Source organism: Myotis myotis, unplaced genomic scaffold (assembly GCF_014108235.1).
Source record: "Myotis myotis isolate mMyoMyo1 unplaced genomic scaffold, mMyoMyo1.p scaffold_m19_p_18, whole genome shotgun sequence".
Taxonomy (NCBI): Eukaryota; Metazoa; Chordata; class Mammalia; order Chiroptera; family Vespertilionidae; genus Myotis; species Myotis myotis.
The window spans coordinates 21512063-21528504 of record NW_023416322.1 but is presented as its reverse complement, the minus strand read 5'-3'; the positions used below and the strand labels follow the sequence as shown (position 1 = coordinate 21528504).

The following is a 16442-nucleotide window of genomic DNA, read 5'->3' as shown; positions in this document are numbered from 1 at the left end:
TTTCTTCTAAATATACAAAATAGTCAATTATAGAATCCCAAATTAAGAAGTTTTAGAATTGTCAAAGTATGCTTCCTAAATTGTAAACGTTTAAAGCTCTTGATGTTACTTGTCTGTATATTGTGCAGGCCTCAGAAACTCATGTGGCGTTCACAGCTATACATCACTCAGTCATAGGTAGTACTATAAGAGTCATTTTGGTCAATTTGGCTTCCTCACTTTAGTGAAGGGGGAAAATAGACTTCAAGAGGTTGTATGATTTACCCAAGGCTTTGAAGCTTTTTAATGGGAGAATGAGAATAAGACACAGTTTCACAACTTACTCCAGTTGTCTTTTCCCTTATACCTTTATTTTATAACTTTATAATTTGACATTATGTTGGCATATTTGAGGGAAGAGAGAGAATCAAAAAAGGCACTTTTGTTTTGTATTTTTAAAGAAGGAGACTAACATTTATTATGCATTTACCCACTGTAACTAAGCCACTTCTGCTTACATAGGGGAACTACCAGTATTACTGGAGTGAGTTGTGAAACCCAGGGCAAAGGCCAGCGAGCTACGGTGAGTTTATAGTGGGCAGATAGCAGAAGGTGAGCAGTCGAGGAAGGGCTAGATGGTATGCCACCTCGAAAACCATTACTCATAATCACCAAGATTACATGACATTTGGCAGCATAAACTGGACTTTGTCATCTGGCAGAAAAATGTTTTCTAGTTTATCATGAAATATTTAACATAAGACATAAAGAATAATAAGATGAACTCCTGTGTACCTAACCAACCCGTACTGTTGAAGCCGCGCTGCATTCTCCTACATTCACCTCCTCTCTTCCCTCCTCCCACCAAGGCCGCCACTATCCAGTGCAGATCTGTGTCATTCCTGTGCATTTAATATATTTTTCCTGCAAGCACATATATCCCTTAGCAATATGTGCTACTGCAGGTTTTACATTCTTTATGTAGATGGAGTCCTATTTTTTGTCGTCTTTAGCATGCTTCTTATGTTCAGTATTGCTGAGGAGCATCCATGTTGACACCTGCACTCCGAGCACATTAGTTACTGAGTTGTAGAGCATAAGCATCTTCGAATTGTTTTCCAAAATGTTTGGTTAGATACTGGTTATTTTGTCAAAAACCATTGCTACGGAATAATTTGACAAAATATTACTTAAGCCATGATGTCAGCCAGTCTAATGAATTCATCTTACTTAGTAGCATAAAATGGTATCTACCTCATTATGTAGTTAGAATATTAGCTTCATTTAAAGTATGAATTCTTTTAAAAATTAAGGAATTCTTTTTGTTAAAATTTAGCAAAATACTATGAAAAGGTAGTGGTTATCACTGAATCTAGTAAGTTTATCTTTGTTTTTGTCCACTATACCAAGTCTCAGTACTTACAAAAAAATTTAAAAGCTGTGTTTTTGTGTTTTGTGTGTGTACTTTATGAAACTGTAAAATCTTTAGTGAAGTTACACCAGAACTATTTAAATTAAAGCTTATTATTATGTTTGTATAATCATATGTACCTTTATTGCTGGTGATGATTTATTCACATTTTCTGAAACTAAAAGTGTACTGAATTTGAACTTTGAAGATGAGAGTCTGAATCCTTTGTGGCTTAGTGATTTTATTGGCAGGCTGGTGATTAAACCCCCCAGGTCTCAGTTACCTATACTAGAGACCATTTCCGTTTATTAAAATAGATCTCTCCTATTGCTAATTCAGTGCCCTACATAGGGCCCTGTAATTCCCATCAGTTTGTGGAATTCCTGTCTGTATTCCCGGGGCTTTCATGTCAAGCAGAATTTAGCTCAATGTTCTGCCTAACCTGTTGTTGACCTGTAGGAAGGAAGGGGCAACTACAGAAGTTCAGTCACTTTCTAGTGAAGCTGCTTATTGATCACTTCTGGTGTGCCATGTACTTCAGAATTGCTCAGGGGAAAAGAAAAGTTCCAAACCTTTAATTTCACTGTAGGAACTAGCTGCCTTATCTTTGAAATGTGAAGTTATTTTTTATTATATAGGGACTGTCTTTACTCATTGAAACTATACATAATCAAAATCATGTCTTTAAGAGCAGATCTGGATCAAACATAATGCTAATCTGTATCACGCTTGAAATTAACTCAGATTGAAAGAAGACAAAAGGACAGATTTTTGTTGTTGTTAATCCTCACCTAAGGATATTTTTTCCATTGATTTTTTAGGGAGAGTGGAAGGGTGAGAAAGAGACAGAGGGAAAGAAACATCGGATGCGAGAGAGACACATCAATTGGTTGCCTCCCGTATGCGCCCTGCAACTGAAGTCCGTGCCCTTGACCAGAGTCAAACATGCAACCCTTCAGTCTGAGGGCAGACACTCTAACCCCTGAAACCGGCTAGGGCAAAGGAACAGATTTTGATACTTGACTTCTTGGGGTTTTTTTTTGTTTGTTTCATGCTAGGGAAAAAATACGTTTACCAATAAAAGAATTTAATATTAAAGGAAAGTTCTCTGGTAATTTTCAAAAATACTTAATAGGAATATAATTACACAGAAAAAGTGTTTGCTTTGGTATTACTTTTTAAGATTCCCTGTCTGAGAGATTTGTACCATCTTCCCATTTTTCATTCCAATCAGAAACCTCCAAATCATTCTTTTTCCTTCTCCCTTTATCCTATTTTCCCTGTTCTCCAATATTGCCAATTGATTTTACCTCCTAAATAATTTTCCCCTTCTACTTCCCTATCAAGTCTGAAGGACATTTATTAAGAGTACAATGTTTTTACAAGGCTGCAACTCATTGTCTCTAGAAATATGAGCATCCCTCCGTGTCTGGATGTTGTTAGGCCTGAGACAGCTCAGTGGGTCATCTGTTTACCAGTGGATCCCTCTCCATCTGAGCACATGGCCTGCTGATCCCATAGATCGTGCTACAGAAATCCTAAGAATCTTCACTTGCCCACTAGCCCCAGCAGCATGGCCAACTTTGGAAGCTTCTATATGCCGGAGTCCAACCCCAGCAGGTCCAGGGGGTCCCCAAAGGTGTGGATGGAGTCGGCGAAGAAGGAATGACACAGAGACAGCGTTCAGTTGATCAGCAGCCTAGCCAGGATCTCTAGCCAGGATCTCCAGCCAAGTTCTGGTCTGGATCTCCAGCGAAGTTCTGCTTAGGATCTCCAGTGAAGTTCTGGTTTGGATCTCCAGCCAGGTTCTGTGTCCATGTTCTCTTGCTAGGTTCTCCAGCCAGGTTCTGTCCAGGTTCTCCAGCCAGGTTCAGTCACCAGGTTCTAGTCAGGTTCTCTTGCCAATTTCTGTAGTCAGGTTCAGTCCAGGATCTTTTGCCATGTTCTCTCGCTAGGTTCTGTCTCTAGGTTCTGAGGCCAGTTTCTGTCCAGGAACTTTTGCCATGTTCTCTCCAGCGAAGTTCTTCTGTCTCTAGAGAACGTTCTGTGTAGGTTCTGTGCCTAGGTTCTGTCTCTCTTGGTTCTGTATTCTAAGTTCTGTCTCTTGCTGTCTTACTACATCTGTATTTATACCAGTTGATTCAATCCTACCAATCTCTATTACAAAGGTTAGGGCGTTTCTTATCTCCATTCCAGGGAGTAAAGATTATGTAGCTTAAGCATGATTGTTCGTAGTTAAAGTGATTAATTACTCACCTGGCACTAGTTAAGAGGTTTTATTCTCTCCCTAACTTCAGGGGAAAATCCCTACCTGGGGAAACAACCTTTCTCAGAGAGGTGACCTTGGTTAAAACACATAGTGCCAAGAAGGTGAGCAAACATATTAAGAACAGTATGCCATATATGCCAGGTCCCTTGAAACAGCAAGCATGGACCGGCTCCCGGCATCTATAGATAGTCATCTCCCTTACATAAAACCTTCTTTACCCACGTCTCTTCTCCTCCCAATAAGTAGCCATCTCCTAGTGATGGGGAGGACACTCAGTAATATTCTGTGGAAACAGGAGGGGTTTTTCTTCCTGCCCACAATTCAGAACACTTTCAGGTTTCTTCCCTAGTGTGAGTTATTCAAGACTTAGTAAGGGCAGAAGTTTAGCGTAATGGTTCTGGACATTCATTAATTTATAGAATAAATGTTTGGGTATTTAGTCGAAGCTCAACTGTTGTTCAGCTTTCCCCACATTTCTTATAGATGTAGATTTCCCCAGTGTGATTTCTGTTTTGATCATGCCGGCTTGTTTTCTTGCAGAAAGCTCTTACCCCTTTAGAGGGCTTCCCTCCTGTGTGAGTCCTTCCGTGCTGAGGAAGCAGTGACTGTATGCTGAAGGTTTTTCCATGTTTATTGCATTCATAGGGTGTTTCGTTTTTTTGTCAGTTATGACCTCTGATGCTCTCTAAAGCTTGTGTTTCTGCTGAAGGCATTGCCATGTGTACTACAGCAGAATGAGCATTATGTCATTCATCACAGGATGAGTGATGACAGGAGCCTGCGTGCAGTCAGGTTTCCTCTTCAGGAGCATTTCTGTGGTGCTTTTGTAAGTCTTAAGGAAGGAGGGAAGAGTGCGTTCGTCATTACATTAGATAATGTCTGCCCCTCTGAGGTTCTCAAGTGTTCCTGAAGTGTCAGGCTCTGATTGAAAGTCCTCTGACTTGTATTCCATTCAAAGAAAAAGCCTACACTCTATTTGTTCTGGACATCAGTACAATAAGGCGTATAGATTGTCAGCAAACAGACATTAAATACAAAGGATCGATAAGCCCCTCTTGTAAAACTAGGGTGCACTAGAGAGTGAGGAAGAATGCTGGTTAAAATGAGGGTAAGTACATAGTAGGAAATTCTGAATCTTAAACCATTGTTTAAAGACTTTCAATTGAGATATTCCTGACAGTATGTAGAAAGAGCTTTCCCTCTGCAGATTTTCTTGGGTATGCAAAGCGACTGTCATCATATATATATATATATATATATAAACTATATTAAATATACTTTTTTTGATTTTAGAGAGGAAGGGAGAGGGAGAGATAGAAACATCAATGATGAGAGAATTATTGATTGGCTGACTCCTGCATGCCCTACACTGGGGATCGAGCCTGCAACCTGGGTATGTGCCCTTGACCGGAATTGAACTGTGACTTCCTAATCCATAGGTCAATGATTAACCACTGAGCCATGCTAGCTGGGCAGGAGTGATATTTTTTATTTTACATATTACATTGGAGTTATATAATTTGAGGAAGAATGCTAGTTTCAAAGCTATTCTGTTGATAAAAAATACAGGAATCATAGTGAGGACTTCATCTGTGGCTGAGACACCTTTCTAAATAGCCATGTAGACTGAATGCTAATGGATGTACTCCACCCCTCTAAAGCTTCCCACTTTTGAGCCAGTGTACCTCAGCAGATGTTATCATCTTGTGAGGATTCCCGGGCCCCTGCAGTCTTTACAAATTCCATCACTTTTTCTGTTCTTCCTCCGTCTCTGTCTACATGCTGGTCTATATTGGCCTTTTCTCTTCTTCTATCTTTAGGTATCCCTACAACATCACCCTTAGAGCAGTCCTTTTAAGAGTGTTGGAACCTACAGGATGAAAGTTAGATCAAGATTTGACTTTACAGAGCAAACCTACAAGACATAAGAGCAGCTGTGGCTCCTGTGAAATTCAGTAATTCTTTCACAGGGTAGGTGGTCCTCAGTTGTGGTGTTAGCCTTCCCACATGCTTCCAAAGTAAATGCAGTTGAAAATCGGGCTTAACAATTTCATGGCTCAAAATGATACTTGAACAGATGAGTCCATGAATACTCTTTCAATTACACTTTTAATGACCATTAAGAAATTGCCTTTCTATATGAGGGTTACTATTAGAGGATTTCTCGTCACTGCCTGATTTAAAAATTAAGTTAGATGCTATAGTTCCTTGAGCCTTTGCTAAAACAGAGGCTTTTTACATAGTATACTCGAGTTACATCAGTTCTGTTCTTAAGTCAGAAACATTCTTTGAGTCACTAATTACTTCAACTTTTTGGTGTTTGTGGGAGATGCTTTAATATACAATAACTCTTGACCAGGGTACAAGATGACATTGGTAGAATTTATTTCTTAGATTGTATTTTCATGTCACTTGGAAGAAGACCCTAGAGCAGCCGTGGGCAAACTACGGCCCGCGGGCCGGATCCGGCCCGTTTGAAATGAATAAAACTAAAAAAAAAAAAGACCGTACCCTTTTATGTAATGGTGTTTACTTTGAATTTATATTAGTTCACACAAACACTCCACCCATGCTTTTGTTCCGGCCCTCCGGTCCAGTTTAAGAACCCATTGTGGCCCTCGAGTCAAAAAGTTTGCCCACCCCTGCCCTAGAGTCTGAGACAAAAAGAAGTAAAGACAAAGGAAAAGGCAATTTCCTTTTCTCAGGGAGAAATCTAGTGACTGTTGAGAGGTGGAGGTGGGGCAGGACAAAATACCTTGAAGGCCAGTTAACCATAAGAGCATGTCAGGGTTTCAGAGGGAAGTGGTGGGGTCCATGCACTTTCAGCTTCATAATCCATTACGTGGGTCTTTGTTGTTGTTGTTGAACTTCTTATTTTGAGGTAATTATAGATTCATAAGAAGTTGCAAAAAATAGTGCAGAGAAGTCCCATTTACCCTTCACCTAGTTTTCCCTAAAGTTACATCTTACAGACATATAGTTCAATACATGCCAGTCCAGTTCTGTGACATTTTATATGTGTATATTTGTCTAACCACCCCCTCAGTTGAGATACGGAGCAATTCTATCACAAGGATCTCTCCCTAATGCTACGTTCCCCTCACTCCTGCGCCCACCCCAGCATCCTTAACTCCTGGCAACCACCAGTCTGATCTCCATCTCTATAGTTCTTGTGGTTTATTGTGTTAGATGGACTAGTAATGTAACATTGTCTCAAAGGGGAAATATTTTCTGTAGCAGAAACTACCATCTGAAGTAATTTTTAAAAAAACCTTATTTCTTCATATTTTCTAATTATACATTTCTTTTTTAATGGAAGTCTCCAATTGAATTTTAATCCATTTGCTCCCCAAGTAATATGACAACAGATTCATTCATTCCCCTCTACCCATCTTCCAATAAAACTTTCTTAAAGGGGCAGCCCATTTTTCCGTTAAGTTAATGATGTGGAAATGTTCTAAGAATTAAATTTTTTAAAACCTCTTAGCATTTTTTCATTTGAGGAAAAATGTGAAACATAAAGCCATAAGTCACCAGTACTTTTGTCTAAGTTCCTTACCTATCCTATACAGTGGGGCCTTGATGTACGAGTGTCCCGACTAATGAGTTTTTTGAGATACGAGCCGCCTCTCGGCCGATTTTTTGCTTTGAGTTGTGAGCTAAAATTCGGGTTACGAGCCAGCTTCAGATACCCCACCGCTAGTTGGCGCAGCAAACGTCACAGTGAACGCCACAACATCAGCCCAGCATCACGTGTCTCACTCGTTCACTTTTTGATTTGACATACGAGTAATTTGAGTTACGAGCTCTGTCACGGAACGAATTAAACTCAAGGCCCCACTGTATAATAAAAGGCTAATATGCAAATAGACTGAATGGTGGAACAACCAAACAACCAGTCGCTATGACGTGTGCTGACCACCAGGGGGCATGTGTGAAACATGGCGGGCGTTGGCCACAGTGGGATGGTGGAGCAGGTGAGCGAGGGCGCCAGACCCAGGCGGGGCACCGGTTACTAAAAATTCTTTGCTCCCTCGCATTGCGGTCCTGCCCAGCGCTTACACCCACTACCAGCGCTAGCCCTGCTCACGCCCGCAGCTTGTGCCGGAGCCACTGCTCACACCCACTGCCCACCGGTCCCTAGCACCAGTCCCAATCACTCAGCACCATCAACAGGTGCTAGCAGTGGCTGCCGGCCTGATCGCTCCTGTGGGCTTCTCCACTTCCCCCTGCTCCTGAGGGGCAATCAGGGCAGCAGCCGCCACTCACACCCGCTGCTGGCCCCGGCCCCAATCACTCTATGCCGTCAGCGGTGTGAGCAGGCTGGGTCCATCAGAGTGTGGGAGCGGCTGCGGCGCAGCCCACATTTCCTTTCAAGATGCACGTATTCATGCACTGGGCCCCTAGTCATAATGTAATGGTGAAGGTAGGATCAAATGAGTTGGTATGTGTAAAGCACCTAGAATAGTGCCTGGCACCTAGTGATCTTTAAATTGGTGTTAACTATTTTTTTTAATATATTTTATTGATTTTTTAGAGAGGAAGGGAGAGGGATAGAGAGTTAGAAACATCGATGAGAGAGAAACATCAATCAGCTGCCTCCTGCACACCCCCTACTGGGGATGTGCCTGCAACCAAGGTACATGCCCTTGACTGGAATCGAACCTGGGACCCTTCAGTCCACAGGCCGCCGCTCTATCCACTGAGCCAAACCGGTCAGGGCTTAACTATTATTTTTATTGCTGCTGTTAAGGTATCTGTTCTCAGAATGAGAAGAAGTTTTAAAGCAAAAAATCTCAGTAGATTAAATCACACAGAAAATGTCAGGTGTAATGGCTATTTTAAAGAAATAAAATTCCAGGTCCCATAGGCACGTCAAGAAGATTGGGAAGATGTGTATTATTACATAGGTTTTCTTCGGGTGGTAGGTTTATTGGTGATTCACAGTCCCCCACTCCCCATTTTCTCTCTATTTAACAAACATAACTACTCTTTATTTTAATTCTTTATTGTTGAAAGTATTGCATATGTCTTCTTTTTCCTCCATTGACCTCTCCCCGCCCACTCATGCCCCCAGCATAGGCCCTCACTCCCCTGTTGTCTGTGTTTAGTGGTTATGCATATATGCATGCATACAAATCCTTTGGTTGATCTCTTACCTCCCCTGCCTTCCCTCTGAGGTTTGACAGTTTGTTTGATACTTCTATGTCTCTGGATCTATTTTTGTTCATCAGTTTATGTTCATTATATTTCACAAATGAGTGAGATCATGTGATATTTATCTTTCTCTGACTGGCTTATTTTGCTTAGTATAATGCTCTCCAGGTCCATCCATGCTGTTGCAAATGGTAAGCGTTCTTTCTTTTTTACAGCAGCGTAGTATTACATTGTGTAGATGTACCATAATTACTCTTATATTTTGGGAAACTAAAGTAATAATATATATAAGGGGAATTAAATATACTCAGTTTTGATACAACTGTTGTGTAGTGCTAATATAAATAATTCAGTATTTCAGGATGGCAATTAGATCTCAAAGCCTTGAAAAAGTTCATACTCTTTGACCTAGTGATTTTACTCGCAGTACTATATTTTTAGGAGATGATCAAAATGTCGGAAAGATAGAAGGATATTCCTTATTTATAGCATAGCCTTTTAGCAAGAAAATGGAATTTGCCTTACGTGTAAAGCTCTACAATTAAGTTTGAACTCCATGTCAAATGGCTGCATTGACTGGATTAGTAAGTTTAACAGCAATTTGGTAGAGATACTTTGATCATAGCATTAGTATAAATTTGGAAATTGTATTACTTGGTTAAAAACAAATTTGATATTTATGGATTTAATTCAGGAATTTTGTCTGAAAATATGGCATTTTTATATAGTTGTATAAGACTGATTTTTAGGAGGAACAAAAAAGTTTTCTAGCAGGTGGATGTTTTATAATACAATTATCATGTAACTAGAGGCCCAGTGCACAAAAATTTGTGCACTCGGGGGGGAGGGGGGTCCCTCAGCCCGGCCTGTGCCCTCTCGCAGTCTGGGACCCCTCGGGAGATAACGACCTGCTGGCTTAGGCCTGCTCCCGGGTGGCAGAGGGCAGGCCCAATCCCTAGGTGCAGCCCCTGGTCGGGCTCAGAGCAGGGCTGATTGGGCAGTTGGGGCGCCGCCCCCTGTCATACACAGAGCAGGGCGATCATGATTCCACCCTCAGTCACGCTCAGGGTAGGGCCGATTGGGGGTTGGGGCACCACCCCCTGTCACACTCAAGGCAGGGTCAATGGGGAGGTTGCAGCGCCACCCCCTGTCATGCACAGAGCAGGGCCAATCAGGGGGTTGAGGCATTTCCCCCTGTCACTCACAGAGCAGGGCCCATCAGGGGGGTCGGGGCTCCGTACCCTGTCACGCACAGAGCAGGGCCAATCAGGGGGTTGGGGCGCAGTCCCTTGTCATGCACAGAGCAGGGCCCATCAGGGGGTCGGGGCACCGCCCTCTATCACCCACAGAGAAGGGCCGATCAGGGGGTTGGGGCGCAGTCCCCTGTCATGCACAGAGCAGGGCCCATCAGGGAGTTGGGGCACCACCCTCTATCACCCACAGAGCAGGGCCGATCAGGGGGTTGGGGTGCCGCCACTCTCACACTCAGGGCAGGGCCAATGGGGAGGTTATGACTCTATCCCGTCACACACAGAGCAGGGCCCGTGGGGGTTGGGGGGTTGGGGCGCCGCACCCTGTCACACACAGAGCCGCAGGGCGATCAGGGGGTTTGGGCGCTGCCCCCTGTCACGCTGATCCCGGTGCCCGGGAGGCCTCGCAGCTCTGCTGATCCCGGTGCTGGGAGGCATATTACCTTTTTACTATATAGGGTAGAGGCCTGGTGCATGGGTGGGTGCCAGCTGGTTTGCCCTGAAGGGTGTCCTGGATCAGGGTGGGGGTCCTCACTGGGGTGCCTGGCCAGCCTGGGTGAGGGGATGATGGCTGTTTGCAGCTGGTCACACACCCTTTAGGGTTGGGGTCCCCACTGGGGTGCCTGGCCAGTCTGGGTGAGGAGCTGAGGGCTGTTTTCAGGCTGGGGGTAACTGAAGCTCCCAACTGCTCCTTTTTTTCTTTTTTTTTTCTTTTTTTATACTGGGCCAGCTTTAGCTTTGAGGCTTGGCTCCAGCTCTTAGGCCTCTGCTGCTGAAAGTAGGTTTCTGGCCTTTGCTTACAGTGTTGCGATCCTGCTGGCTGAAGCCCGGCAGGTTTCTGGGGTTTTGTTTAGCTTCTTTGTTTGTTACATAGTTGCTTGCAGCTCAGAGGCCTGCAGTGGCAGGCGGGGAACGTTGGAGTCCTCCGTCACTGAAGCAAGCAAGCCTCATGTTAGTTTCAAGCTGCCTGGCTGCCGGCCGCCATCTTGGCTAACAGTTAATTTGCATATTGCCCTGATTAGCCAATGGGAAGGGTAGCGGTCGTACGCCAATTACCGTGTTTCTCTTTTATTAGATAGGATGTTATTTTTATGTTAATGTACTATCACTAAATATTTTTGGCTGTACTAGAATATAATATGAAATGAGCATATATCTAGGCTGAGTACCAAGCAGTTTTTTTATTGTAGAGCTGCTTCTGTCATTTTATTTTTTCCTTCTGTAATTTCAAATTTGATAGTTATAATTTAATTTTAGGTTTTAAAAATGTTAGTAATTTATATCTTCAGAGCATTTACTGCTTATCAGTGGTATTGCAGCAACGTCATCTCTTCCCTCAGCATTCCCATCTCAGTTGCTCCAGTCGGAAACTTGGAAATCTTAGTACTTTTGGATACCTCATCCTTGGCTTACACTGTGTGAATCCAATTGTTGACCAAGTCCTGTCTGCCTCCAAATAACTTGAATATACCACTTTTTTCAGTATCCACTGACCCATCCTAGTCGAGGGAACTACATTTTTCTTGGGAGTATTGTAGTATCTTATTTCCTCAAACTTTCCCTGACTCAGTCCATTCCTTTGTGTTAGTTTCTATTTCATTTTAAATCTTATTGAATATATGTATGCATCATGTTTAAGAAATTAAATATTTCCATAAGACAGTGGTTCTCAACCTTCCTAATGCTGCGACCCTTTAATACAGTTCCTCATGTTGTGGTGACCCCCAACCATAAAATTATTTTCGTTGCTACTTTATAACTGTAATTTTGCTACTGTTATGAATCTTAATGTAAATATCTGATATGCAGGATGTATTTAGGAAACCCCTGTGAAAGGGTCATTCGACCCCCAAAGGGGTCTCTACCCACAGGTTGAGAACCGCTGCCGTAAGAGAACATAATATAGCAATACCCAAGTCCAGTTGCTCCCACCCTTCCAGCCTCCACTCTCGAGCCCCACACCAAGTCTCTTAGCTCTTCCTCCTTGGAGGAGTTTATGTCCAGTTTTCAAAATCTAAATGTCTGTTATTTGTGATTTTTTAAATTTTGGATATGATTTATTGACTCTCTACTATAGAAGATGATTTCACTCTCATGTATTCTCTTCCCCTCACATTTACACAATTCACTTCCTCTTTTTCCCATATAGTTGTGTCACAGTTTTGACATGAATCAGTAAACCATGGCTTAGCTGTAAAGAACAAGTTATTCTTGGCTCAGTTATTCTTTACAGTTGAGCCATGATTTCTTAAATTCTGTTTTCCTTAAGCTAATAACTTGTATTAGCTTTCTCTGTACTTTCACTAATTTTTCTGCCAGAAGTGAATGTATTGAGTGTGTCCACTCAATGTGTTTAAACACTTCAGATATCTTTCATCTTTCAGAGACTCAAGCCTCTTAGAATCGCTGTCCTCTTGGTACTTACTGTCTGGACTGTTGTTCTTAAGGTGTGCTCAGAGCTTTGTTCCAGGACCTCCCTTTACTGTTAACCTGGGAATTCCAAATATTTTCTTTCTCTGTTGGCTTCTGGTTTCCTGGATCCCATCTCTTTTGTTTCTTAATTTGCTAGTTTGTTTTGATGGAACACATTCTACTAGTTCTCTGAGAATAGGTGCATAGAAGGAAAATTCTGAGACTTGAATGTCTGAGAATGTCTGTAGTATACTTTCATACTTAATGTATATTTTTGTTGGATTTAGAATTCTAGGAATTCTCTTTAATATATTTTATTGATATTTTGCAGAGAGGAGGGGAGAGGGCTGGGGAGTTAGAAACATGAATGAGAGAGAAACATCGATCAGCTGCCTCCTGCATACTCCCTACTGGGGATGTGCCTGCAACCAAGGTACATGCCCTTGACCGGAATTGAACCTAGGACCTTTCAGTCTGTAGGCCGAGGCTCTACCCACTGTGCCAAACCAGTTAGGGCAGAATTCTAGGAATTTGATGGCACTGTCTCAGTGGTCTTTTAGCATCCAGTGTTGCTATTGAGATATCTGATTCCTGTTTTTCTGTGTGTGGTATATTTTTGTTTTGTTTTTTAATTTGACAGATTTTATGATCTTTGTGTCTAGTATGTTGTAATTTTTTTGGTGCTAGGCCTTCATTTGTGTCTTTTTTTCTTAATTCATTGTAATAGGTCCTAGACACATTTTTTCTTGTCCTTCAAGATCTAGGGCATTTTCATGAATTATTTTGTCTATGTGTAAGTTACCTTGTCCCATTTTCTCTGTTCTCTCTTAAAATTATTTTTCTTATTCAGATGTTGACTCCTATGAACTCTTCTAATTAACGTAACATTTTTGTTCCTACTTTTAGCTTACTGTTTAAAAGATTTTATCTCACAATTCTTCTATATATATATATGTTTTAAATTTTATTTTTCATTTCCGAAAGCTCTATTTTTTCTCTGGTTATTTCTTTTTTAATCCTACTGGTTTTTCTGATGGGAGCAATGTTTATTCTTAGCTATTTGAGAATATTAATTACATGGTTTTGTCTTTTTCTTTTCTCCGTTTTCTTTTGTTCCCTGCCCTAACTCAGTTTCCTGAGTTCTTTTATTTCTTCCTATAGATTCTGGGTTTTTTTCTGGTGGTCTTTGGTGTTCCAGCATGGCTCTTATTTTGAATCTTGGACCCCTTCATCAGACAAACCTGTGGAACTAAACACTTTTTTATTTATATTCACTCATTCATTCATTCATTCATTCATTCATGTTTATCCTAACCCAAGGATATGTTTATTGATTTTTAGAAAGAGAGGAAAGGAAAGATAGAGAACCATTGCTTGGTTGCTTCCCCAACGTGCCCCGACCAGGGACTGAGCCCAAAACCTAGGAATGTTCCCAGACCAGGAATCAAACCCGAGACCTTTTGGTGTATGGGACGACGCTCCCACCAACCAAGACACCCAGCCAGGGCTGAACAGTATTTTTAAATGAGAGGAAATAAATTTTGTTAAAATACACTTATCAAAGTATTTTTAAACTGTTACATAGCAATGTACCTGTTTTTTAATAATCTATTAAATAAGATCTAGAGGTGAGAGATCATAATATTGATGATGAGTGTGTTTTTGAAGTATCTTGTAATGCAATATGAAAATACATTATTTTTATTAGTGACAGAGTCACAATAATTCTTCTGTAACCTGTAATCACAATAATTGCTAAATCTTCCATTTCATTTATATTGAAAAGGAATGTCATTATAGTTAGAGGTTAGTACAAAATACAAATTTAATTTTTTTTACATACAAGTTCTTGAGCCCTTTGAATTCTATTAGCAGACCCTTTGGGGGATCAAGAATCCCTTAATCAGAGGTTTCTTAAACTGCCTGGTCGTTGGTTGTCAGCTCAGAGTGAGGTGCTGGAGAGGGAGAGACAGAGAGAAACATCGATGTGAGAGACACGTCCGTTGGAAGCTCTGACTGAATGGGGCTTGACAACTGGGAGGCTTTACTTTGTTTGGGCTGCGGGATGCTCGGCTTTCCTGACCTGTGGATCTTTCCTCTCGGGATTCAAGCCTCTTCAGAGGAGGATCCGTCAACCTGCCTGTAGAGCAGAACTCAAGTCATCTGTGCTCGCCCTCGTGTATCTGCTAGTAACATTTGCTTCTGTGATTTAACTGAATGGTTATAATGTTTGTTACATCTATTCTTACTGAATAAGTCAGTTCTGGGAGGGGATGCACCTGTCTTTAATGTTTTGAAAGCCTTAATATGACAGGAAAACCTGGCTATTTCTTGAGTTTATGTTTAATTTCCAACTTAATTTTCCAGGAGCTTTCAAGTTGTGGATGGAATAAAAAAGAAAAGTATAGTTCTGCACCAAATGCAGTTGCCTTCACAAGAAGATTTAATCATGTGAGTTGATTATAAAATTTTGATGTTTAGTTTCTGAAATATAATTCCTCGGTATGTAATTTTTCATAAAGACATAGTTTACCTTTACATCTGTTCTGGAATATTTTCAGCCCCTATCTCTTCAAATGTTGTCTCTCTACATAATCTCTTCTTTTTTTCTTCTGTAATTTCTATTGGAAATTTGTAAGAACTTGACATTTTTTCCTACTTTTCTTAACCTTTCATATGTTGCATCCTACCCCTTGAGCTCATTCTGTGTGATTTTTCTCAGATCTATAATTTAGTTCACTAATTCTCTTCAGAAGTGTCATATCTGTTTTAAATCTGTATGGTTTTACCCTAGTGTCATTTTTTCTTATTTTTTAAGTCCTTAAATCTTTTTCAAAATTTTATTTTTTGTATTATTTTGTTGTTGTTGTTGTTAATCCTCACCCAAGGATATTTTCCATCGATTTGTAGAGGGAGTGAAAGGGAGAGGGAGAGACAAAGAGAAATATCGATGTGAGAGAGACACATTGATTGGTTACCTTATGCATGCATCCAACCGGGGCCTCCTGCAACCACAGTACGTGCCCTTGGTTCTATCTACTGAGCCATACCAGCTAGGGCAATGTTTATAATTTCTGTGTTATTATCCAAAGTCCTTGGGGGTAATAAATCTCTGTTATTTCTGCTGATCCTTACTCGCAATGGTTTATCCTCTTAGGCATTTTGTAATTTTGGGTTGAGAGCTCAGTCTGTTGAAGCTTTATCTGTGGGGATTTTGCCACCACCTAGTGATGGCGAACCTTTTGAGCTCGGCGTGTCAGCATTTTGAAAAACCCTAACTTAACTCTGGTGCCGTGTCATATATAGAAATTTTTTGATATTTGCAACCATATAAAACAAAGACTTATATTTTTGATATTTATTTTATATATTTAAATGCCATTTAACAAAGAAAAATCAACCAAAAAAATGAGTTCGCGTGTCACCTCTGACACACGTGTCATAGGTTCGCCATCACTGACCTAGATTGAGGGTATATCCCTTCAGATGAGAGGCTTTTGTTTGCTAGTTCCAAGGGCTATCACAGAATTAGGACTGACTCTGGCTATTCTTTATATTAAGTGTTATGTTTAGAGAACATCTACTTCTCTGTAGTGAACATTTAAACTCAAAATCCAACTAAAAGGGCAGGTTGCAAATTCTCATAAAAGACTTATTTTTCTCCTCCCTCTGCCAGTGGGTAAGTTGTTTTATAATTGTACTATATATTGTCAGAGCATATAGACATTGTACAGTGCACTCACTCTCCTTTAACCCTCTTGGTTCTATTAGTAAGTGTATATTTAAAACAACCATCCTTACGTTGATGTTTCTTTAGTCATTTTGGTTGTCTGAAGCTCGTCCTCAAGTAGATTACTCAAGAAAGACTCATTGGAACAATAATTCCTGAACTCTTAACATGTTGGCAAGTTTGCCTGTCTTCTGTATAAAATTTGATATTGTACTCAGTTTTTTCCCCTCTCAG

At 40.9% G+C, this 16442-nt stretch overlaps 1 protein-coding gene across 10 annotated transcripts in view; it reads left to right on the top strand.

The window, feature by feature from the left end:
* The window catches only part of RALGPS2 (Ral GEF with PH domain and SH3 binding motif 2), a 130787-nt gene that overhangs the window by 45346 nt on the left and 68999 nt on the right, over positions 1-16442 (top strand). For all 10 annotated transcript variants that reach the window (XM_036342247.1, XM_036342242.1, XM_036342243.1 and 7 more), the window contains one exon: positions 14846-14929. In XM_036342247.1, the coding sequence (XP_036198140.1) occupies positions 14846-14929 (84 nt within the window). The remainder of the gene's footprint in view (positions 1-14845; positions 14930-16442) is intronic.